The 26,763-nt window shown below is 32.5% G+C and overlaps 2 protein-coding genes across 4 annotated transcripts in view; one reads left to right on the top strand and one right to left on the bottom strand.

Moving 5' to 3' along the window:
- Positions 1 to 9,799, top strand: part of wge (BAH domain and coiled-coil containing protein winged eye) — a 108,932-nt gene extending 99,133 nt beyond the window's left edge. For both annotated transcript variants that reach the window (XM_085197902.1, XM_085197903.1), the window contains 6 exons: positions 1,244 to 3,660; positions 3,977 to 4,199; positions 4,398 to 5,074; positions 5,566 to 5,751; positions 5,938 to 6,096; positions 6,274 to 9,799. In XM_085197902.1, coding sequence (XP_085054028.1) covers positions 1,244 to 3,660; positions 3,977 to 4,199; positions 4,398 to 5,074; positions 5,566 to 5,751; positions 5,938 to 6,096; positions 6,274 to 6,501 — 3,890 coding nt within the window. In that variant the 3' untranslated portion in view covers positions 6,502 to 9,799. The remainder of the gene's footprint in view (positions 1 to 1,243; positions 3,661 to 3,976; positions 4,200 to 4,397; positions 5,075 to 5,565; positions 5,752 to 5,937; positions 6,097 to 6,273) is intronic.
- A 582-nt stretch (positions 9,800 to 10,381) lies between these two features.
- On the bottom strand, positions 10,382 to 21,582 carry Fmo-1 (Flavin-containing monooxygenase 1). Of its 2 annotated transcripts, none has more exons than XM_085197904.1 (8): positions 21,425 to 21,582; positions 18,826 to 19,021; positions 17,074 to 17,212; positions 16,024 to 16,207; positions 15,412 to 15,687; positions 15,122 to 15,285; positions 14,561 to 14,704; positions 10,382 to 10,710 (listed from the first exon to the last, which is right to left on the bottom strand). In XM_085197904.1, the coding sequence occupies exons 2-8, from the start codon at positions 19,017 to 19,019 to the stop codon at positions 10,519 to 10,521; spliced, it is 1,293 nt and encodes a 430-aa protein (XP_085054030.1). In that variant the 5' UTR covers positions 19,020 to 19,021; positions 21,425 to 21,582; the 3' UTR covers positions 10,382 to 10,518. The 2 variants fall into 2 exon arrangements, with proteins under 2 accessions (XP_085054030.1, XP_085054031.1); XM_085197905.1 differs by lacking the exon at positions 10,382 to 10,710 and adding an exon at positions 13,154 to 13,345.
- Positions 21,583 to 26,763: the final 5,181 nt, after the last annotated feature.

The following is a 26,763-nucleotide window of genomic DNA, read 5'->3' as shown; positions in this document are numbered from 1 at the left end:
ATGTTAGTATAAGGTTGGGGCCAATTAATTATATATTGCGTTAACTATTGTATGCGCAATTGACCCTAGGACTGGGTAGGACCTGCATTTAGGTAGGTAGGGTCTATAGGTAGTTATTGGATAAAATGTTTTAGAGTTTAAATGTAGGTTTATTCTTAATAGTACCTATATATTTATTTCAGTATTTTTTTAGAGAGAGATTACGTGTTGAGAACACTACGCCGCTCTTTTTCTACTAGGGTGGGGAAATGAAAATAGTAATTATATAAATATAATTATTATAATTCCACCGAGTACGAATCGAACTCACAACCGATAATGTATGTATAAGATATATTTACCTTTACTTAAGTACAAAAGATGATATCGTCTTATTGCGGGTTCGATTCCCAAACGCAGGAATGAAATATATTTTAATTTCCTCGCTCTGGCAACGAGGTAAAACGCGTTTTATTGGAGAACGCGGTGTTTAACACTAGATTCCCACCGCCTGCCTTCAACATTCAACAAATATACCTAATATGACAGCCCACCTTGAACTGAATATAATCTTTGAAAGATATCAACAAGAAACTGACTTACCGTAATACAGTTGAAGTTTGTTTATCTTAAGGAGAGGTAGCTTTCTACTAATGTACCTACCTATTAATGTTTTAATTAGTAGATTACAGATAAACAATACAATTTTATTATTTTTCTGTATATACCTATACCTACAGAAAAATGTTAAGAATGGCTCATCATTACTTGTTGGAATAAAAACAAAGATCTAAGGATCTTATTTTTTATTCCCACAAGTATTTTAGCATGCTCGCCGCCGGAAGTGCTTACGATGAATACAAATCGGAATTACCTTTACGAGTAGATAGTAAGAATGCTATGCAGGTATCTTATTATAAACCAGTGTATAAAAAAAATGCTTTCAATTAAATAACATTACATTTTTTTCCCGCAGATAAGGATTGGCAGAGAGAAACTAGTGTTAAGTGGTTCTGTTCTCCGCTTTTGACTTTTTGAGAGTCGTAAAAAAAAATAATCGAACAATTAAGAGAAATTATAGAATAGATATGTTCGTTATTTATTAGATACATAAAGTTGTATGAAAATGAAATATTATTATTAGTTATTACAATGCAGAATGATGTTTTTAGGTCAAACAAATTGTTATTTTGTTGTGGTATAAAGCGTTGATTTTAATTACTGTCTTCATTTTTTTAAAATGAAATAATTTCTTTCTCTTCAGCCCAAGTATCAATGGAAAGCATGATGGTGGGCGGCGTTGGGTCTGTCGGGGTTGGATCAGTCGGCAGCGGGGTCTCTTCCGGTTACCAGGTGGTACGAGAACCAGCGTCGGGGACAATACTCTTGTTGCCTACACCAGAGTTACCACACGCGCTCGTCTGGGGAGGAGTTCCTTACCCTTCTGCTCCTTTACTTTTACCACCTGCTCCCCATCCCTCTCATCATCTGCAATTGCTACCAGGTGACCTTCTAGCGTCTACTGCTACATTGCAACATACACACACGCATTCAACACGACTTGTAACATTAGCTCCCGCGCCACCGCAGCCCCATCCACAGCATACAATAGACAAAAGGAAGCCAATTATGCAACCTATGATGCCACCAATCATCCCACCACACACTCTTATAAAAATAGAACCTGGACAGCAAGAAAAACCGCCAACTTTTGCCCCGGAACCAGTGCCGCAGCCGATTTTAACAACACATTTGTATTATCAATCGGATTTTGCTGAACAAGCGTGTCGAAGTCAAGCTACGTCACCCGCTACACCTCCTACACCACCCCCAGAGGCACCTGAAGTACCAGCCCATAGGGATGCGTCAAATCAAACTGATCATATTGACGATGACGATGATTCTCCAAATCATGCGGATGAGGATGAACGTGACGTAGCTTGTGTTGGGGTTGCACATTCACCAGAGGATCATAATGTTATGCAAATTCAAACTTTACACGCCCCCCCTATAGATAGCGCTGAAGATTCTTCGTCAGAAGGTCTTGCTGCTTCTTCAGTGGCAGTAGAAAAAGCGATTGATGCAATTGAAAGAGATGAAACTATAGAAAACTCTAGTGGGGGATCGCATGAGTTAGTTATAGATACAATACGACCTTCAACTCCACCACCATCAATACCTCAACCACAAACAAGACCACTAGACTGTAGTGGATTAGAATTATTATCGAATTTGAGTATTGAATTCGAAAGAACAACGCCTGGTAACAATATGCCCAGCATGCCCACCTTAGAGACTACACCGTTAACAATTGACACGAGGACGGGTACGAAATTGAGTATAATGAAAACATCGCCTAAATCGCCACCACGCGCCGAAGTAGATGCTATGAATGACCAAGGACAATCAATTGACAGACTCAGTTTATTATGTGCTTTAGCTGAACAAAGGATCATGGAGGAAGTGAAAGAAGTGCCACTAGTAAATGTACCTTCAACGTCACGGCCGCTTATTAAGACGGAGCCACTTCTCAGTCCTACAGAAATAGAAAGAGATATTACTGAACCGAAAAAAGAAAGGCGAAATAGAGAGGATTCCTCTAGTGAAAGGAGAAGAAAAAGAAGTCGCGATAGAGAAGAACGCTTACGTCACAAATTAGAGAAAATGAGGCGACACAAACGTGAAAGAAAAGATGAAGAAGGAGAAGGTGGTGAATTGGAAGCAAGCTTACGTCGTGTAACGGCGTGCTCTTGTGGTGCAGCAAATTGTACACATTCGTCTACAGTCACCTCCGCGCAGGCTCTTGTTAATGCTATCGAAAAAGATATGCGAGAACGTTTACAAGACTTAGAAAGACAGTGTGACGCAAAAAGAGCACAATTGAATGCTTTAACGCCACCATTGCCAGTTTTGTCTGCACCGTCAACTCCATGCACTCCTGCTCTCTCTCCAGATTCAGATAGAGGATCATCCAAGAAACGTAAAGTTGGGCGACCGAGAAAAGTATCAAGCCCTGATTCTACTGAAACAATCGTAGCTAAAAAACCTAAGTCTAAAAGTAGACTTGTTGGGTACTTGTTAGCAAAGGGTAAATTAAAGGGTAACATTTTGTACTCAAAAGGAGAACCGTCCCGAGATGATATAAACAGAACAAGTAAAGTTCGTCCTAAATTGAAAGCTGAACCGATTGTAAAGATGTATTCTGAGGAAGAAGAACAAGAATGGGGCCTTAATAGATCAGCTAGTTCTTCAATGGAAAGTCTTAATGAGGTTCGTCAGAAAAATAGGGAAAAAGTAGACCGCCTAGCAAGGAAACATTCGAGAGACGATCTCTCAGAAATAGAATTGGCAATAAGACGTGCAAGCGCGTCAAGTGATAGCGACAAGGAGAGACGTCGTGCGAAAAAGAGGCGGAAGAGCACAAAATCAAAGGAAAGAAACGACGAAGAAGCAAAAGACACTTCGTCTGAGGCTCTACCACTACCCCAAATTATTTCAAAATGCACTCTAACAGAGGATAAATTGGATTTATCGCCTCGAGTGCTGACAGCGAGGGGTGGGTTATTCTACGCGGGGAAACTAAGTGCAGTGCAAGCACCAGATGTGTACGCTATAACATTGGATGGGGAAAGGGGAAACAAACCCCATATACTGTCGAGAGAGGAAACTTTGAAGGATGCGGTGAGTTTTTATTTTCACATTTGATATATGATGCTTATCTAAATTTATATTTAAAAGCTATTTTGAATCAAATAGGTAACGCTGACCAAATAATACCAATTTGACCTAAAAAACTGTGAATACAAAGAGCTACATGAATGATTTTCTGGGTAGGCAGAGAAAATCTAGTGTTAAGACACTTCGTTCCCCACTTTCCACCCAATTTTCGAAACATGGTGCGTTGAAATTGAACTTACCACCTTCGTCAATATAGTCAGACGCTTTTCCACTGCGCTACTATAACCTCAAATTAATGTTAATCCTCATAATTTACCAGATATTAGAAGTGAGTCCGACATCAGTAGCCGAATTACCTTCGGGCACACGAGTATGCGCATACTGGTCCCAGCAGTACCGCTGCTTGTACCCTGGAACTGTGGCCGTATCTTCTCCAGACCCTCATGATGATAAATTTGTGGCTGTGGAGTTTGATGACGGTGACTCTGGAAGAATAGCCATCGAGGATATTAGATTTTTGGAACCTAATTACCCGGTTGTAGGTAAGTGTAATGTATTATTAAATCAATTGGTTTCGTACAGTTTGTACCATAGGTAAATTATAATATTTATATCTAAAATATCTTATACAATGTTTGACAAAAATGTCGCGAAACTATTTATTATAAAACAAAATTTAAGTACTTATTTTAATATCAATGGTATTTAGACTCTTATTGTTTCTTTATTTGGCGTTACAGAATACGAAAACACATTGTTCACACTTGGCAAAAGAAGACGGAATACAAGTATGACAGAAGAGAAGAAAACTGCCTCATCTAGCGGCAATGAACAAAAAACAGATGTACAACCGATGGACACACAGACACTTAACGAAGAAGACAGGCATAGAGATCGAAAGAAGCTTAAGAAGCTCAGAAAAGAGAAATTAAGACGTTTAACAAGTGAAGACGATCCAACATTAATGGAATACGTGAAAAAGAAGAAAAAGAAGCACAAGTGTTGTGAAGAACACTGTAAACATAGGAAACATCACAAGAAACACCACAGAAAACACAAAAAACGACATTCGAGCTGCAAAGAGCAGTCATCATCATCGGGCGATGATCACAGACAGAAATCCTCATCTGATTATATCGATTCAAACAAATCTAATGAAGATTCAGTCGATTCTAATGATAGGTTGTCAACTTTAATAGCAGTTGAGAAGTCTCCAGAGGAGAAAATGAAGACTGTTATCAAAAAGGCAGTGTTATCTAAGAAAAGTTTGGTGAAAAATGCAGTTTTGGACTTTAGTAATATAGGCAAGATTGCTTTAAAGAGTGAAACGGAATGTAAAGACAATTTGAAAGACAGTGGCATTGGATTAGAAGTAGATGGTCCTTCTACGTCAGCAGCTCTTGAAGTATCTAAGAAGGTAAAAGATCAATTTATTGTTTTTCTAAGTGGAAACTAGTTTTTTAAAACTGTTAGTGACTTGTATTTGATGTGAAAATATTCACAATACTAATTAATAAATTTAAGTACAAAATTGAGGCCAGTCGTAGCGCAGGGGCATAAAGTGTGACTGTAAACGCGACTGGTTGTGGGTTCTATTTCCAACTCGAGGAAATGAAATATTTATTTAAATTTATATTTCCATTTCTTCGCTCTGATTTCGAGGCAAAGCACACCGTTGAGTTCCACCACTCAATATACAATGCTTCCAGAAGTCGGCGGAAAGTGGGGAACGGAGTGTAGTAATTCTAGGTTCCCTCTGCCTATCCTGCTGTTTGCGGGATACAGCATGAAGCTGATTTTAAGTACAAAATTTTAATCTCAAGGTTTCAAATTTAAAACAAACATTATATAGAAATAGAACAACACTATCAATACGTTATTTTAACACACAAAATCCCTAATTTCCAGAAAACTAAAAAGCGTACAGTGTCCTCGACGTCATCCGACGGCAATGCGGGCGTCAGCAAGATGGCGGCGTTCCTCCCCGGCGGCGCGCTGTGGCGGTGGCGTGGACCAGCATACAGGCGGACCGCGAGACCGAGGCACAGGAAGCTGTTCTATAGAGCCATACAGCGAGGGGAGGAGGTGTTGAGTGTAAGTTGTACAGGTGTTATGGTGGCCTGGTGCTTATGCGTTAAAAGATTTTTTTATACATGCTATTTTCATACATGTCCTGCACACCTCGATGATTCTAGTGTAGATTTGATATATTCGTACCACGACTAATAATTAAATAAGAGTATAGAAAAACTAAAAACGTTTAACCCGTCTCTGGTGCAGGTGGGCGAGGCGGCAGTGTTCCTGTCGACTGGTCGCGCGGACCGCCCCTACATCGGGCGCATCGCGGCGCTGTGGGAGGCGCGCGGCGCAATGGCAGTGCGCGTACATTGGTTCTACCACCCCGAGGAGACCGCCGGCTGCGAGGCGCTGCAGTATCCGGTTAGTTTAGTTATACAATTGATTTATTGTGTCAAATTTTTGCGACTTATTTTACAAAAATAATGAAGCATTATTTGAATTTGTATAATATCTTGCCATGTAATTACTTCAATTTTCAAACCACTTCTATTATTATTTTATTTACATATACTAAAACATATCTTACATCTATTCCAGGGCGGTCTCTTCGAATCACCGCACACAGATGAAAACGACGTGCAAACAATATCCCACAAGTGTGAAGTGTTACCGCTCGCTCAGTACAAGGAGCGCATGGGCGACGATCCGGTCAAATACAGCACTGTGTACGACAATAATGACGTTTACTACCTAGCGGGTCATTATGACCCCACGCAGCAAGCTTTGAGAATGGAACCGGATATACCTTTCGCGAAAACGGGTTAAACGAAAATTTTATTTAAGTTTAAATGAAGTTTCGCCTTGTCTTTTCATAAGGAAATGCGATCTACGTCACAGTTTGACACGAAGATCCAAGGAAATTGATAAATTACGTGTTTTATTTGAAGGACACGAAAACCATGACATTTTCGACCACAGTTCGAACGAAGTTTACATTTCGAACAGAAATAGACGGAAATTTAATTTTCGAACAGAACTAGGAAGAAATTTCAAAACCGAAAAGAAGTTGACAGAAATTTCATACAAGACAAAACATCTCGTACTATTTCAGAAAACCACCTAAATTAAATAAAAGTAGTATATCTGGTTAAAGTTCATATAAATTCGGCTTAATTGTTCTATGTGCCTGTAACTTTCCCAAAGTAGTTTTCTCAAGCTATGATAATCATAATACCTACACAAAAGTTCCCTTTTGCTTAGTAACTGAAAGAAATACACAAACACGCCTTCTATGCAATTATAAAGTCCTGGTACATAGAACGAAAACAATACAGGCAGGTCCTGCATACACTTATTTAATTTACTAAAAGTACTTCTTATAAAATCATGTTATCCTGGTACTTATAACATTTAAGGTCAGTTGTTTTGTTATTTATGCAAGAGCGTCGATTATCCGAAAAGACCGGGGGAACATGAGTTGTTTGGAAAATGGTTATTTTTGCATAATCCGAAATAAAATTATTTTCCGAACACTGATATCTGATCTGATTATATCTTATATAATTATATTAAAACAATTATAAAATTTCGTTCATATGTTAGATGGGATTAATTCGGATAAACAAACGGTTGTTCGATTAATCGACGTTGTACTGTACATCTCTTGTATGGAGATGCTATCCTGGTACTTTGCTGTGAACGCATAACGCGTGTATGATGTAACACGTCTGTGCAAAAATGGAGTAACAAACAAAATAATTTTATTAAAGTATAAATAAGAATATCGATACAAAATGATTGAATAACCTTCAATCATTTTGTATCGATAAAAAATTAGTTAAAATGTCGACAAAAATGCTAAGATATCGATACAATTAAATGCTATTAATTATGTTTAATAATTAATTATATATAAAATTTGGTTATTACAAAATGTTTGTTGTATGAAAATGATCATTTTAGGCACCCTCTGTTCGTAAGCAATATAAGTTTTTTTTTTAAATTTTATAGTAATAATATAAATGTAAAAAAAAGACAGACTTCGAACACATTGTCTTCGATAATAATTGCGTTAACATCTAGAATACAGTTTTTCTATTACTATTTCTACAAATATTAATATATATATACAGACAATCTTCAACACATATATTTAAAAAAAACAATTAAAAGCCTTTTTTATTAATAAAATAATAGTTACGCCACTTTTGCATCGACAATTACATTAACAACAAAATATTTGTTATACCTCCTACAGAGGTATACTATACCAATGTTGAATGTACTAAACATTGCGTGGTTATTGTTCTAATTTATTTTATCTGTCAAATTTTGAGTTTGATAGTTTTTCTTTTTAAAAATTAACTGGAAGCAAAGACATGAAGGCAAAAATCCAAAACAATTTTGCCATCTCTAAAAACGCATTCTATATTTAAAATAAATTTAAGCAATGACATTTAAAAAGGAAAGAACATTTGTAATGCTGTAGTGCAATGAAACGATTTTGGTCGTTGATATTTTAATATTTTTCTTTTGATATACATATTTATACGACTTTTAGTGTACAAATAAGAGAATCCCTATCTTGTAATAAAGACATTTTGTATTTTAAGGAAGGGGGGTGTTATATTTAATTATAGTGGTTTAAATCATTCGCAATATCGATGTTAGGTGCAGTAGATTCTTTAATGTAGCATTCAATCACTATACAGGTCTTAAAGTACAACATAGTTGAGGCTCAACGGCGACAATTTCACAATATTTCGATTTTCGAAGCAAACGTAAGTGTTAAAGTTACCTTGTTACGTTTTAGCGGTGTCCTTTTTGGAATGTTACGTTTTTTACCCGATTTTTTGGACGGGGGGCCGAGTTGGTGTTGTGTAGGAGTCGAGGTAAGGTGATATGTGATTTATTTTTTTATACTTGTAACGCTATAATCTCAGTGTATAGGTAGTTGTATGTCTAATGTATAATTTAATTTAGATTTCTATGTATACTTTTGTAGTTCTTCATATATACTATCTAAAATGCAATACTATTTCAGCTAGTCCCTTATTTCGTTTAAAATTAACCAGTGATGATATTAGTCATATTTTCAATGATTTCACAATTAAACATGAAGCGTGAAATTATATAAAATTTTCGAAACTGTTTGTTATAAATATTATTGTTTCTTTATATTTTTTACATATTTTTGATTGGTTGATAATATTATGTTATTTGATGTATACCTTATATCGAAATGGTGCTAGAAGCTTGATACTGTTCGTATAATTTCGCTATAGTTAAGATTTGTAAATAGTTACATTTCCAATATAGAAAGAAGCTGTCGGGATACATTAAATAGATATTCATTTAAAATTTCGCTTGGTCTAACGTTGCCATTGTTTTTTTACTCTTATAATAATGTACATTATAAATCCATTTGTATTATTTCTACAGGGTATGATCGATGCCCACTTTTTATCCTTTTTTATTCATATCGAATGTTTATTGAAGGGACTGAAAAGACAGGGATATAGCTAGGTCGACCAAGGATAGGAATGTAGATAGGTTTTGTACGAAGTGGCCAAACAGTTTATATAAATAAAAAAATGTTAAAAAATTGCCCTTACGTCAGAAGCTCTTCTTACGAATGAAGTTACGTCCTGATTTTTTTATATGAATTGAAAAATATTTACTTAATTTAATAATTAATTATGATATATAATGATGGATGTAAAAATAAAAAGAATAGTTTACTCTCTAAGCTCTTTTTCATATGAAACAATTAAATAATTATGAAGGTTAAAATAGTAATAACAGTTGCAGTTGTCTTTTTTTTAATAGATTTAAATGACGATATATTAAACGTTACAGACTCACTCTATAATCTATTGTATTTTTCAGTTTTATACAGAATATTAAAAACACTGTCTTCTTCCATTGAAAATAAATAAAAAAAAGAAAAGTAAAATAATAAAATAATGTGGAATTCGTAGAGTTTAGCGAACATTTACTTATCTAGTTTGTTGTAATTTACTCTAGTTTCTATTTAAGTTGATAATAAGTTTGTAGAAATAAGATTACATATTATTTTACATATGAAATATATATATTATTAAACGAATAATCGAAAAAAAAACAATATATTGGCGAGAAAAACAAAAAAATTCGAATTTGGATAATAAATAATCAGAGAAAGTGGTATTTTTATATAATGACGAATAATGATTTTAATTTAACAAAAAAAATGTATAAAATAAGTACAAATTCGTTGAACGCGAGTCTTAACTCGGCCCTGTGAGTGTATACTAACAATCGAAGGTATAATTCATCAAAATTAAAGCAAAATTATCGGCAATCGACATGTAAGAAATAATTTCTTCTGCCGAATATGCTTTTTTTAATGAATTATTCCTAACAACCTTAGAGTAAAAAGGGAAAGCCATAAAATAATTATTAGATTTAAAGAATAATAATATATCAGCATTGATAAATATAAAGATTATAAATACGCTTAAATAAAATATTTTTGGCTGAATTTTGTGTTTTATTTATTGAAAAAAATCACAATAATTAAATACACCCATTAATAATATTATCGTAAAGCAGTCGAAGAATTAAACATAATAAATAACCTAAAAAATATCTTAATCATACTTTTTTATATTAGGAACTTTAGCTTAAGCAATATCAAGGTTATTTTATAAAATAAACGTAATTTATATTAATTATCATAATTATAACATTTTAATTATATTTGTATCTATACTTATTATTTCTTAAAAATTAAACATTAAGAGCCATTTAAAATTAATTATAATTAACTTAAAATAATAAACATATAACTACAAGTGGCGGTCAACAAAGAATTTCTCGTTTCCCGTTACTTATTATTTCATAAGTATCATCATCTATAATTTTGTACACATCTTGTCTGTAATTCTGTAAGTTGTGAAGGAAACGGATAGAGCTTTCTTCTCTTATTTTAGTTATGACAGATGGCAAATTTTTCGTATTCGCTTCAACTGCAAGGGATGCGTAGTATTTTTCCTGTAAATAAAATAAAAAAAGCTACTCAGTACAGGTAAGCATGATATGTTCAGAAAGTTTTGACTGACTAATAAAGAAGGATTAATCGATTTCATATGTATGAACTCAAGCTGTCGATTTATTATTCTTAAGAGATACAAAATTTCTTAAAGTATACAAATATTTCCTTATTTTCCCTTCCTTTTTTGCTTGTAGTTGCTTGAGAGATGTATCTTTTTGCTTGTTTTAAGCCACCACAAGAAATAACGCACATATTTGTATAAACAAATGATAATGAAATTTTTTTTTGTTATGAGTCATTTATAAATAATATTATAAAATTACAATCAAACAAACCGTTGTTAAGTCAATATTTCTATCAAGGCTTCTTTTACGATAACCTTAATACGACAAAACGGCCTCCTTTTCAATACAAACAACTATTATTATCGATGCATATAATAAAAATGTAACTGACTGACGTCTGTAGGCATATGGAAGATATATGAGAAAAACGATTATTAAGGGAATTTATGAAAAAGAAATATATATAAATTTTATATTTATTAATTTGTGTGGTCGTGCACATTAACCTCAGAAACGGCTTAACCGATTAAAATGTAGTTTTCAACTTTATATTGACTTAGTTTGGTAAACTGCCCTTAATATTTAGTGTTTATTTTATTTAATCGGTACATAAATAAAACAATATAAATTAACTTTCCCACGCAGACAAAGTCGCAAGCACAGCTATTATGAATAATTTACTTTATCATTTAATATTATTCCAATACTAGTCACGTTCTTCAAGTGAAAGGATCAAGACGTTGCGATCGTTGTATTGAACGAGACAACCAGCTCCTACTGTGTAATGAACTCCTGGTACTTTGGTAAATAAATAAAATATATATTTATGATTTAATTGGATTATGTGACATTTGAAATAAAATATATTTGTTGTCTGTGGTTTTATTTTTAAAAAGTTAAAATATTGTACATGAAAATGAAATTTAAAAAAAACTCTCTCTCATTCTCTTGACTCATTCTTGACTCATTTTTAGCATTCGTTTTTAATAGTAAATGTGGGTAAAAATGATATTAGAATTATATATATATATAAATTAAATTGAAGTATCTGTGATAAATAAAAAATGACTGTTCAAAATAAGTAAGTTTTTAAATTCGATTTTTTAATAAGAATTAGATAAATACTATAAATAACCAAATGATTACAACATTTTTAATCATTTGTTATTTTTTAATCGACTTTTCTAAGAAAAGGAGGTTATCAATTCGATTGTATTTTTTATAGGCTTAGAAAAGCTTAGCCCTTCAAAAAGTTAACAGTCGCACTTTAGTGCTAAAGGTGGTATGTTGGTGGGCCTTTTTTCTTATAATGAACAGAAATTATAAAAATTGAGATTTCAATTTTCAGCTACCTAAACAATTATTATTTGTCAAGATACAAATTGAATCAGCGGTCAGTCGTGGTGCAGGAACGAGGCAAAGCGCTGCGTTGAGCCTCGCTATTAAACGCACAATGTGGCCAGATTTCGGCGGAAAGTGGTGAACAGAACAGTGTAAGTGGGTACGGAGTGTCCTAGCACTAAGTTTAAAAGTTCTTTCTGCCTACCTTGCCATGTACCGATGAAATTGAGGCAAGAGAAGCGTGTATGAGAAGGTTTCCTATACTAATAAATGAGGCAAAAAGGTTGGATTACGATATAGAAATTTTAAAAAATTACCTTGCCATCTACGGAATAAAGCATAAAGCAGCATAAAGCTAACAAATAGAATTATTATATAATTTGTAGTAACTAGTGGTGTAGTATACAATATATAATAAATAAATAACAATATATTTTCCACTATATATGATATATGACATACATATGACACATTCCAAAGCGTCGTTATTAGATATTTCTATTCGAGCCGGTGGTTCCCGAGTTTAGCGCGTTCAACCAAACAAAATCTAAAGCTTTATAATAATAAGTATAGTTGTTTTTTTTGCTTACATTTTATTTATTCAAATACTTAATTAAAATAAAAGTTGATTAAAACTTGTTTATAATATTTAAAATTATGTAGAATTGTTTTATTTATTTAATTGCTTTTATTATTTTTATTATTTTATTTATTTATTTAATTGTTGGTTAATTTTAAGACATTTTTATTTCAATGTATTCATGATTAAATAAAAAAAAATAGTTTAAAAGAGATGTTTTTACTTGTTTTATTTTTTGTTCATAAAGATAAGATAAAGATATATTATCTTTATGTCTGAATGCAGACAATAAAAAAGAAGAAGAAATAGCAGAAAAATAAAATTTTACTATAGTAAAAAATCAATTAGTATCTTAATTTAATATTACTTTTAGGTTAATATTGATACATTTAGTATTCTAATTTTTGTAACTTATGAAATTACACAAAGTTGTATAATCTTAAGCTGAACATCTGAAAAAGCTTTATATTTTCAAACCGAAGGCCGATAACACACAAAGCTCTTATCATCGACTAAAGAATACACATCGTATCTAAAACCCGCGATGTCGTCCAGGAACTTCTGGCTGGAGTGATTGTGGATGGTCGTGAAGACGGCGGGTAACGCCTCCGCGCCGCTCTCGAGGGCGAGCGATACGTAATATCCTGCCTTTTGGTCGATGGGAGTTAATATTAGTAGGCAAAACTATTTAAAATTGATTCGCAAGCATATTATATATAGTACTAATATATATTTGTAATAAAATTGTATAATTATAATTGGATAGATAGATCCCAAAAGAATGACTTATAAAATGTTTGTCTCTTTGTCTGCGCGTTTGTACACGTTAATCGTAGAAACGGGTTAACCGATTTAAATGCAGTTTTCACTGTTGTATTTTAGTGAAATTTCCTTAACATTTTGTCTTTATTATTATTGTTTTATTTCAATGGATTCAAACAAAAAAAGATATATAGGGCTCTTGCCGACGTAATTCAGGCAAGAGAAGCACGAGGGCAAGGAGAGCATGCATGAGTAGGTTTATACTAATAGACGAGACAAAAAGGTTGGATTACGATATAGATATTTCACAAATTTACAAAAATAAGCTCAGTAATTTGATATTGTAGTAAGGTTATTGCAGCATTAACTTGACACATTGTAAGCATTAGCTTACAAATAAAAAAATCAATAAAATCGTTTGGCCTAGTCGTTAGTTGTGAGATAGCAAATATAAAAAAATACAATCGAATTGAGAACCTCCTCCTTATAAAGAAAAGTCGGTTAAAAAGTCGTCTGACATTACAAAACCTTGGATTAAAACGCAACATGGGAAATACTGCAATTTTTTTTATCACGCTATATAAGGGTTAATTAATTCTAACTATCCATTACGAGTCGAGTAATGGTCATGAAACGTCAACAGAATGTAGAAATTGTTTTTAAAACATATTTTACTTTGAACTAATGTGTCGTTTATGAGATATTTGTAACATATAACCTGTCTATACCTGTTTATACGTATATAGTTTTTTTTTAAATAATGGTACGTTGTTGCTAGCAAAAGTAGCAGATTTTAAATCGAATTTGAAATTTAATTTATATTCTATACATTTTTTTTATAATATAAATAATCATATATATTTTTTTATTTAACAATAAATATTTTTCTAATGGATTTAAGAAAAAATAATTTATAATTTAATTACTCGTGTAGTAAGGCAGAAAGAACTTAGTGTCATAACATTCCGTTCTCCAGCTTTCATTCGACTTTGTATACCATTGTAGCGTAGTGGGAATAGGTAATAACTGTAAGTGCGATGATCGTGGATTCGACTGGATGCATACAGCGTGAAGCTATAATCATTTTTTTTAAATAAATACCTGATCAGGCCCCATCATATGTGCTTGTCGTTTGGTATAGCCGCGAGCTGCACGATCTCGTTTCTCTTCTTCCCAGTGCTGCATCATTTCTTCAGATGACGGTAGTTTGAAGGTACCGTTCATAGATCGCACGTAGTACCGTACCTGTATAATGGGTAAAATACAATAAGTACTATCTTTTATTCGCGGCTTTGCCTGCTTAGTCAGGTTATCTAGTACCTATAGGCTATAACCTACAACTTTTCTCGATAAAGGAACTATTCAACACATAAATATTTTTTCAATTCGTTCCAGTGTAGTTCCAGTAGGTACCTGAGATTAGCGTGTTCAAGTAAACACACTTTTTTTCAGCATCATGCTATATCCCGCACACAGCAGTCAGAGGAAGCGAAGAAACTAAAAAAATAATAAATAATAATTCATTCCTCCGAGAAGGAACGGAATCCATAACCACGGTGTTTACTGCCACTTGTCCTCGACCTCAATAGTTAAAACTACTAGCGCATTTTTTTTGTTATTATTAAAAAAGACTAATCTATAGTTAAAATTTATAATTTATACCTGTAAATCGAACATTGAGAATGCGCACACGTAGTACGGGACCCCAACAAAACACATCGAGGGGTGCTGTATATTAACGAGATGCTTGTACAGGGGCTCCACGCAGTTATCTTCTACCACGATGTCGCAGGAGTCGTGGAGGAACGGGAAGTTGTAAAGGTAGCCTGGGGACATTTAGAAAAATTCATTCATTGGAGAAATTAAAATTGAATAAAAAAAACAGCCTAAATTAGTGTTTCATTTCTTTATTTTTAGTTTCGCGTTGCATCCCGTTTAGAAGATTTACTTACCAGTACAAAGAAAAACAACATCTACATCCTCCTCGCTGCCATCTTTAAACACAGCGGTGTGACCGTCTAATTTCATCACATCTGGTTTCTGAACTAAGTTGTCAGGGAACACAGATTTAGGCTGTTCCTTGAGATGATGGCTGAGGATGACTTTCTGGGTGACGGAGGTGATCTCTAAAGCTATGTCCATCCCTGAAGGTCCAGCTCCGATCACGAGGACGCGTTTGTTTGTGAAGATCGATGGTACTCTGTAGTCGTGGCTGTGCATTACATCGCCTGTAAAATTGTTTATATTTTAATAATGCCCAATGGATTAAAGATATTAATTATATCATTTAGGTATTATATTTTTACACAAAATTTTAGTGTATTTGGAATTTTAACAACCCATACATGTCAAATGTTATATTTTTTATTTTTTATTTTTTACGTCATATCAATATAATTAATTCAAAGATATTATAGGTATTTAAGGAACAAACTGTTTTATTAAAATTTAGTACAATAAAAAAATATCATATACCGAAAGGGTGGAACAGACCTCATTAGCGTTTGTAAATTCATATAAGCTTAAATAAAATTAAAAAAATGATTAAAAAAATTTAAACCAACCTTTAAATTCCTTCAATCCCGGTATATTAGGTATGAAAGGAGTATTATAATGGCCGTTACACACGAACACATAGTCGTATTCCTTAGTAGTGGACACGCCAGTTGCAACATCCTTGGCCGTCACGTCCCACAGCTCGCGAGTCAATCCTTGTTTCGGTATTATTTGTTGGACATGGTGTTTGAACTGCAAAAATAAAGGGTTTTGAATAAAAAAACAATAGGCGTAAACGCGACAAGTTCTGGGTTCGATTCCCCCACAAGGAAATTAAATAATTAATATTTTCATTTTCTCCCTCTGGTAAAGAGACAAAGCATGGTCTTAAGTTCTGCCACTCAAAACGCAATGCCTCCAGAATTCGGCGGAAAATGGGGACGGAGTATTTTAACACTAGGTTTCCTATGATTATCCTATGACTGTGCGATTTAATACCATATATCTTTGTATATAAAAAAATATATATATTGTAAGTAGGTAAATGAAATATCGACAAAATAACATCCGCCTTTGATAACTTATTGTTTTTGCAAGAGAATCGAACGAGAGACAAACAACATGTTTATGTATTCGTAGATCTTTAACGATTTTACGTCAAGGTGATAATGATAGCGCTTCTGGAGTTACAAGGAATATTGTACAACCTTCAAATGAAAATAACTTTAAATGTAAAAATAGTATTTTCATACTATTTTGTGAAATGTGGTTATACTAAAATATTAGATTAGCTTTACTTGCGACTTTGCTCCCGTTGTTAAATCAAAACCTAAGAAATAAAAATTCTTAAACACTGTATCTCGCAATCAGCAAGGTAGGCAGAGGGTACCTCGTGTTAAGACACTCCGTTTTGCATTTTCGCCGAGTTCTGGAGACATTGTGTGTTAAGTGGCGGACCTCAACAACGAAAAAATGAAAATAAATATTTCATTCTCTCGTGTGGAAATCGATCCTACAACCTGTCGCGTTTACAATCGCACGCGTGTGTATGTGTGTGCGCAATAAATGGCCTCATAAATCTAGATATATCTAGATTAGAAATAAGAAATTTTACTTACTTTAATATGTTGAGTTATGCCATTTTTATCTGAATACAGCTGTAAGAAGGAGAGCATATCCTTAGCAGGTATGTAAGATTTCTCACTGTCGGTAATAGGGAAGTCTGGGAAGCCCATTATTTCTTTTGGAAGATTGGTCCTGTAAAAAATTTTATAGTTTTTTTCACATGGTTTTCTCAATAAATCTACCACCCACAAAAGCAAGCTCCAGGCAGCTTATTTTCCAAAAAAAAAATCTTGGATTGGGTACAGAAGTCAAACATTAGTAACAAATAGTTTAGCCTTTTCCATTACTAAGCTTATTACTTTTTTTTTTTATTTTTATTTTCATGTAGGTACTAAAATTAAAAATTATGAATCTTTCTAGAATGATCTATGTCAATCAAATGAACATTCTCACGCAGATGCCCTCCGATCTGTGACGTAAGCTTAGGTGAGATAAAAATCGTCTGGTGTGGACTGCTTGATTCATATGTTTACAATTATAGATAAAAAAATACCGGCCGATTAACAAATAAAAAGGATAGAATACTAGAGGTCCTGACGCAGAACTACAAGCGTATGAAAACTGCGACAAGTGACGGGTTCGATTCTCATTCAAGGAAATGTTATGTTGTGTTGAGAAAATATATAAGGTTTTCATTTTTTTCGCATCCAGAATTCGGCGGGAAGTGACGAAAGGAAGTGACTTAATGGAAACGGAGTGTCTAACACTAGCTTCCCAGATTCCCTCTGCCTATATACCTTGCTATATGCGGGATACATAGTGAAGTTGGAAAAAGCTTATATAGCCTCTTAAATTAATAATAACAAGTATGAGTATAATACAATATATTGAACTGATAAGAATTACGTTAAGAAAAGCTATCAATATGTTAAGATCGAAGTGCAATTTCTATCTATTTTCGATAAAATTTCTTTACATCACCCACTGTACGTACATACTAAATATTCAGGTCATTTAAGATAATGTTGCTTGAACTAATTTCTAAGATTGTTTTTCACTTAAGATTCTATATATTTGGTATTTAAATAGAAAGCATTTATTTTTAAAATATTTATTTTATTGAAAAGGTATAAAAAATTATATCTTAGCAGGATTAAGCCATACGACCCCTGCATCAAGACTGGCTTCGTATATTTTAATTATATGCGTTATTTCTTATCTGATTCTATGCTTAGATAAAGTAAAATTATGTTAGCAACAATATAAAAAAAATCATGTTTTGGGGATAGATCTATATAGACTTGTTTTTAGAATAGAAGAAGAAGAAGACTTATTCGAAATTAGTTTATTTGTTTTAACTACTTATTATATAAGAGTATGTTTTATCTGCCATTTAATATATTGCTTTTTGAACCTAACAAGTTAGCAACTATTAATTGTCGTATATTAATATAACAATTAATTATTATTTGTATTTATTACTATTAGATAAATGTCGCATGGTTATTGTGCATCCGGTCAGATGATGTTCCCCGAGCACGTGCACATAAAAAAAGTTAAAAAAACTCTGCTTCACGCTGTATCCCGCACACAGTAGGCCGGCAGAGGGAACCTAATATTAAGAAAATCTGGTCCGCCCCCACTTTCTGCGACGGTTGTGGGTGGGATTCCCACTCGGGCGATTAATTTTTTATGATTGTGTAAAGCGCGGCGGAACGTGGGGAGTTCCCAGGTTCCCTCTACAACCCTGCTTTGGTTGGGATACACTATGAAGCTACGAAAAAAAATAAAAAATCTATTCTTACCTCAAACTCTTATACATGCTAGTGTGGATAGGTAAGCCGAAGTCATCGTAGCCCACGTTCTCAGTGTAAACCCAGGTGCCGCCCAGCTGGGCGGACTGTTCTAGAACATCCACATTTGACACGCGAGGTTCCACAAGGAGGTGTCTCGCTGCGCACAGACCAGCTGCGCCCGCGCCGACTATGCATACACGCATTTCTGGAATTAAAATATTATAAAATATTATTTTAAGTCAAAAAACAAATTACAATTATTGAAATTAGCACATAGGTAAAACAGGGTGTATACGGTATACCTATCCTGGAAACTAACCCTAGGTTCCCCAGTTAGACACTCTGTTCTCAAGTTTCTGGCAAATTTTCGGGACATTTTGTGTTGAGTGACTAAATTTAACACCGCATCTTGTATTAGAAAATGATACTGATTCATTCTATCGAGTTGAAATCAATGAAACAATTTCTTCCTATTTAGAATATTAATTTAATATAAAATTACACCTGATAAGATGCGAATTCGTACTTTAATTTTAAGTCAAACACATATCAACTATCGTACGAATTACGAGACGCCACGCCGGTATTATTTTTATTATAAAAACATAAGCGCCCGTACTCTTATATAAGGTCAAAATACTTGAAATAAAGGCAAATGACCGTAAATAAGATTAGATTTAATTAAGAAATAAAACAATATCTATATAATACATTTTGTGTATATCAGTCTAAACTTAGAAGTCATTGTACTAGAGTAATATACCTATCTATCATAACTATTAGTTAATTTTGTGAAATATCAAGTAATTTTTTTTCCAGCTTCATTTTCAGCCTTGCAGAGTAATCAGAGATAATGTAGTGTCAAGACACTATATTCTACACTTTCCATATGAATTCCAGGAAATTCTACAATTTCCATTTTGAGCGGTGGATCTCAACGCCGCGTTTTGCCTCCTTATCAGAGCGAGGAAATTAAAAAAATAAATATTTAATCGAGTTAAATCAAGTAGGAATCGAACCCATAACCGTCGCGTTTACACTCACAACCGAGTGCCACTAATAGATATTTCCCTCATTTAAATTTTAAAGTTATCATTCAATAGATGCGTAAGTCGAGAAACAGTAAAGATCACTAAATAGTCTGTTTATTGTAAAACATAGGAAATAGCCTCTAAAAAAATAAACAATTATTGATAGATACAATTGATTAAGAATATCCGGTAACATTGTTTCCTCGTGAAGAAACTAATATATTTTTGTTAGCTTCTCTCCTATACTTTCTTTTTGCTCGTAGTAAGTTAGACAGAGCGAACCCATTGCCAAAAAGTTCATTTCCACCCGAATTTAAGACATAGTGTTATGCGTATTATCTTTTTAGAGCTATAAAAATAAATAAATCATTACACAAGAGAGAATCGAACCTACAATCTTGTCATTTACAGTCAATCGCTCTTCCACTAGGTCAGGATGTTTTATCTGTATTGTATTAGGAAATATTAAATGCATTGGTGATTGTATCTAATTGCATCTTCTGGTCGATTGAACGTAAATCTATTTGCATAATAAGGTCATAGATCGAGATCCGCTATTAACAACTTGCACATAATTTTGTATACCTTACTAATTTTAAAGTTTTTTTATTTCCTTTAATATTCGATGTCTGTACGTTCAAGGACTTTCCTTGAAATGACATAAATTGTTTGAAAAGAAACGAAACGTTTTTTCGAAGAAAAATTAAACGTTATTTCCCGCTTTTCACCCAATTTTCGAGACATTCCTCGGGCCTCAAATTCCGCGTATGGGTTGCACATTTTGAACGTAGCTGGATGAACGTGAGCTCATGTTCTTTTACCAACCAATAATTATAAGGGAGACATATGTTTTCCGTTTTTGGCTCGAATTCAAGATACAGCAAGTTGAGTGGCTGAACTCAACGCCGCACAACCAACATAAACAGATTAATCGCGTATATTTTGTAATTTAAAGTAAAAAATTGTTAAATTTAAAATTAAATCGATCTAATATAATCTACCCGCGATTTACATTCCTTTACATATATAAATCTTACAAGCATTTTACAAATAAAAATAGTCAAGAAAATTTTCTAAGTTTTAAGAAAACTGTTTATTTATATATATTTTTAATTTAATAAATTGAATGTGAATAAGTAAATAGAAATACGGTTATGAGGAGTTACGTACCTTTTTGTATAACTTTGTCTGATTTGATGTTTAAAGAAGAAAAACAAAATTAAAATTATTATACATAATAGGATTTCATTTACAAAAATATGTTATATATATACAAAAATATATTATAATATTTTTTACAAAATTTTATATTTTTTATTATTTATAATTTACCCACAGGTTAGCACGAAAAAAAAATGTTAGTAGTATTGAAAATCCATTAAAGATAATCTGATGTAAGCTTAGCTATTTGCAATTGCAGTTATTGATTTTTCGTTATATAAAATGGAATTATTAAGTTACTCCTACTTATTAAAACAAAAAATAATAAATATGAAAAAGCCTAAAATTATCTATTTTCATACGATTATTCTTTACCTAACAAACACATATATACGATTAATAAATAAAATACTCACTTATAATTTATTTTCCAAACAAACAAAAACAATTTAAAAAATCACGGCACAACACTATTTAGTTAAAACGGGAACAATGTAAACCTTTTTATTGACTATCGATAGTGACGTTCAGATGTTGAATGGTCGCTTGGCGTGCGCATGCGTCTTTTTATGTTGGCCGCGATATTACTTTTCCTATTGGCTCTGTAAATCTTTTTTAAACGAAAGAATATATCTTTTTTCGTTTATAGAAATTAAAAATCCTTGATTCAAATTATGAAATTCGTCAATGATTACATACTATTTTTTTATTAATTTATTCCCTTAGACTTCGTTGTCTAGTATTTTCTTATATATTTGAAAAGAAAGAAAAGATTTTACTGGGTTTTTATTCTGTTAAAATGTTTGAAAAGAGAAACTTTTAATTTTTTGAATTGAATTGAATATTATTAAATATTATATTTTATCGAAAGTGATTTTATTTAAAAGTTTTCTAATTACCACCAAACCACTCAGTCGGTGGAACTTTCGTTTTCATTTTCCCGCTGTTCCGTCTTGCTATATAGAAACAAAATAAGTAGATGGATGAATTTACATCCCACGTTGCACTTAAGTATTATTACATGAGATTTGAAGCCGTGACCCTTATATAGTTTTTCTTTATAATATACATATTTATGAAAAATAAATTTATCACTTCCTTAATCGAGATGGCGTGACACGATATGAAAAATGCAACTGCAGTATTTATTTTAATAGTGATATCATGTTATTTAAAAAAAAACATAAAAACATATTTTAATATTTTTATGTAAAATTAAACTTATTTAAAAAAATATATTAATATTTTTACCATATTTTTCTTATGTTAAGTTCATTGTTATTGTAAACCATTTTCAAGGGCAAGATCGATAAAGCATAAATACATTGATTTACTTATTTATTTTGTATCTCGTTGTTTTTGTTCGACAAATAAATTTAATTATAATAAAAACAAAGTATATTATTATTATTAATAGGCCAGTGTGACTGCAAACGCGAAAGGTCGTGGGTTCGACTCCTATTTGAGAAAATGATATATTTAATATTTCCATTTGCATCTTCTGTCTGTCTTTGCTCTGGAGGCAAAGTGTGGCAAGAAGTGGTAGAGTGTTCATTTCCCACGTTTAAATTAAAGAAATATTTTTTATATACTTTTGTTTAAAGCGTGTAGTTTAACTATAACTAACTTAAATAACCAGATTTCAAGAATCCCTGTTAAGGTCTTAAAAATATTACTCACACAAATGTATTTTTCCGTTATTTATTTATTATGATATTTTTCCGTAATTAAAGAAAAATTAAAACATTTTAGTAAGAATTTAATTTTGTTGTCAGGTATTTACCTTTACCTGCAAGAAATGCATCAAATGAATCATATTTAAATAATAATTTGAAATTTTAGGAATTGTGATGAGGATATTTCAATAAACTTTGGCACCTTCTCATTTATTCACTTAAATTCAAATAAAAATCTTTAAAAAAAGTTGCAAATGATATTTTTCATTATTTTTTTGATCTGAAATTTTGTTTATTTTTGTATTTTAAATTTTTGTTAAATTTTGTATATTTTTTTATATATAAATAAAAATAAATAAATATTTATAATTATAATATTTTACATAATTATACACGTTTTATGCTTTCATAGAAAATTGATAGCTGCAAGTAGTAACAGGTACATATAATTATATTGTGTAAGAAGTTGTTTGTAAATACAACCCAGTAGCATGACGAAACAAGATTTGTTACTTGCATTAGATTTACTTTATTTATGTATTAGAAGATTAGCTATAAGTAGTGGGGAACAGAGTGTCTCAACACTAGGTTCCCTATGCGTACCTTGCCATCTATGGGATACAGGGTGAAGTTGAAAAAAGGAAAGAGCTGAAAAGGAAGGAGAAATTTGAAGGAGCCAATGTAATTTTTAGGCCCCGACGAAAACAGAGGTTTGATGTGTCTGTGTATGTGTGTATATGTATGTCTGTCTGTGCGGAGAATAGAGTGAAGAAATGAAAATGATTATTGTATATTAATTTCCACGAGTGGGTAATCGAACCTACGACTGTCGCTTATCAAGACGGTCTGAAATATAAGTAATATTTTTTATAAGTAACCTCTGACGTCTAGATAACTTATACTATTTGCTTAAGATATTTTTAGTTTTTTAGTAAAGATGCCCATCGCATTACGTAAGTACAGGTTGAGATCAAAGCAGTGCCTTGACTTGCGACCAAAACGTAGATTTAACTCTTCTTCTTCTATCTCATTGTTCTCTTTTCTCTTCCAAATCGATTTAAAATGATCTTACTAATAGCCCATTTGAAATAGGTTCAAGAAAACAACGAATATTAATAAAGAATAAACAAATTATTTCTTTCTCTAAGCTAAAGTTTTCAAGCAAATCTAAATTAATTATCTATTATATGTGTTTACATGCATTTAATACAATGATGCAACAGACAGTCGGCTTACGTCACGTGTCGCAGAGAGTCACGCCAAGAAATGCAGTTTAGAATGTGTTACTGAACCCGTAGAAGGTCAGTTATGTCAGTCAGATTTTTAATTGTTAGTTAATTTTATTTGTTTGACATATTTAATTAAAAAATAGCAGATTCGTAAACGGAAATAAGTTGAGAATCCATTTAAATTTCCGTTTTCCGTATAAACAGACAGAAATGGCTAAGTGTAGGAATATTTCAAAGTCTTGGCACCTTATTTGTTTAGATATTTTTCTTAGAAACGTTAGACTGTGAGGAATTTTACGTCATAACTACTTCCATAGATATGCATTCATCCACAGCGGTGCTGTGCCATGACTGCGAATATTAGCGGGAATTGAACCTACAACCGTCACGTTTACCGTCGCAGTCTTGTGCTCTTGCACCAGGACGAAATCAAATATAATTTCCCTATTTATAATTTTCAGATATGAAAAATTTTAATAAAATCTAGAAAAACTGAAAATGTATCTATATTATATTAGATAAAGAATAGTTTTTTCAGAGCATGGAGAATATTATTGTATACATTTAACCTACACAAGATAGAATTTTTTAAAAAGAAATAAAAATAAACCAAATAACAAAAATATGTTATTAAAAAGAATTAAATTTATACCTATCTAATTTTAAATTTAACCTTATAAATCGGCATTTATATTAAAAAAATAAAAATATTTATTTAAATGTACCTATACATAAAATTTAAAGGACGATGCCTCATCTATTCTCTCTGTCTACCTCATAAAGACAGAGCGAGACGGCAATACAACTGTTAGTAAACAAATATCTAACCGTCTAATGCAATAGGCTTCAAAGATTGCTGCGCGAGCGCACGCTAATTAAAAATGCACGTTAGAAATATCTGATGTAATATGAAAAGAAATTTACATGAACATTTAGGCTAGTAATGTATTTTTTTAGTTATTTCAGCTTTTTGTAGTGGATAATTGTTTTATTAATGTATTTAATTAAAGTTATTTGTAGGCTTATAATTTATCTAATTATTGCTTATATAGGTTCTTTAGATATAATTGGCGTCGAACAGTCTTCTGAATAAGTAACTTTAATAAAACTTACTTTTTCACATTACAAAGCTTGAGACTTCGTCGGGTGGAATACGCTAATCTAAGGAACTACTTGGATAGAAAGGTAGAATGCTTTTTTGGAGGAAGGTTAAAGGTTATCACATCATATTTATTACCCACTTTATCTTGGAATCTTACAATGGCTCATGCTCATATATAACTCTTAGTTTTTTCCATTAGACCTCGAGGCAGCAAGTAAAAGCTAGTATAAAAAAAAATATACTATAGAGGCACGGATCTAAAGAATTTTCCACTTTTGGGAATACATAACATTTGGTTTATACATAAAAATCTTTTTGTTTCTGTTTAAATAGAAAGTTCAGTTTTTTTTTAAATACAAATGAATTGGCCAATGAAATTTTTTTATTTAGCTTTTATTATAAACTTGGGCCTTTATATACCAACATAAAAACAATTGAAATGTGGGCAAAAAATAAAAAAAAATATTTGGAAGGATTAATAACCTTACATAGCATGCTTGTGAAGAATGCTGATCTACTTAGGCGTTACGTCTGATGTAACTCTATTCGATTTTTACGTTTGGCATACTTATTCCTTGACCCGACTATTATAACTGTTTTTGTTTGTATATTTTGTACGTTCATCCCGCACCCAGCAGAGAGAACCTAGTGTTAAGACACTCCGTTCCCCATTTTCTGTCGAATTCTGGAGACATTGCGTGTTAAATAGCGGGATACAGCGTGTCGCCCAAAATAAAATATAATATAATTTATCTGACGGATTCATTTTTCAACTAGTTCTAACCTATTCATTGCAGGTTATGATAACTGCAGGTTGAAGGTTAAATAATATATCACTAAGTATATTCATATTATGTACTTCAAGTACATGTTATGCTACTGTGATTTACTTCTTGTCTCAGCATCACGCCGTATCCCGCACATAGCAGGATAGGCAGAGGGACCTTGGGACTCTAGTGTCAAGGCACTCCGATCCTATTGAAGCGCTTCTGTTCCCCACTTTCCGTCGTATTCTCGAGGCGGAATTGGTGGAATTCAACGCCGCTTTTTACCTCGTTAGTATACTAGTATAGTTCAATTTAAATAAAAATAAAAATTGTTCTTTATTAATATTTTGTAATTAATATTTAAACAAACTGTGTATTAATTAAAACAATAAGCTTACTTATCTAAGTCTACTTATAGCGGAGAAAGCAGAGTGAACCGTACGTAGAAAAACGTACAGCTAAATACCTTCTGGCTAAGGGAATTTTCTCGGTCTAGTAAAGAGGCAAAGCGCATAGTTGAGTTCCGCCATTCATACACAGTGATTGAAGAATTAGGCGGAAGGTGGGAAACGAAAGTGTCTTAATGGGAAGTCTTACCGTCTACTTACCCTGTTATGCGGAAATACCTATTTTTACAAGTATATTAAACTAGCGGACGCGCGCAGCTTCGCTTGCGTATTTAAAGGTGAATTCTAATAACCCATGAAACATGTGTTCAATGAAATATTTTTAAGAGTCTGAATTTCAAATTTTATAACAATCGGTGGCGATTTAAAGATTTTTCCATAGAAACTTTCAACCCCTTATTTGCACCCTTAGGGGGTGAATTCTAGAAAACCATGAAACATACGTTCAATTAAATATTTTAAGAGTCTAAATATCAAATTTTATAAAAATCGGTGGCGATTTAAGAATTTTCCCATACAAACTTTCAACCCCTTATTTGCACCCTTAGGGGGTGAATTCTAGAAAACCATGAAA

Source organism: Heliconius melpomene, chromosome 15, assembly GCF_056956725.1.
Source record: "Heliconius melpomene rosina isolate 202511_hmr_F chromosome 15, ASM5695672v1, whole genome shotgun sequence".
In the NCBI taxonomy this organism is placed as follows: Eukaryota; Metazoa; Arthropoda; class Insecta; order Lepidoptera; family Nymphalidae; genus Heliconius; species Heliconius melpomene.
The sequence above is the reverse complement of the archived record's forward strand: the minus strand, read 5'-3'. Positions and strand labels throughout refer to the sequence as shown.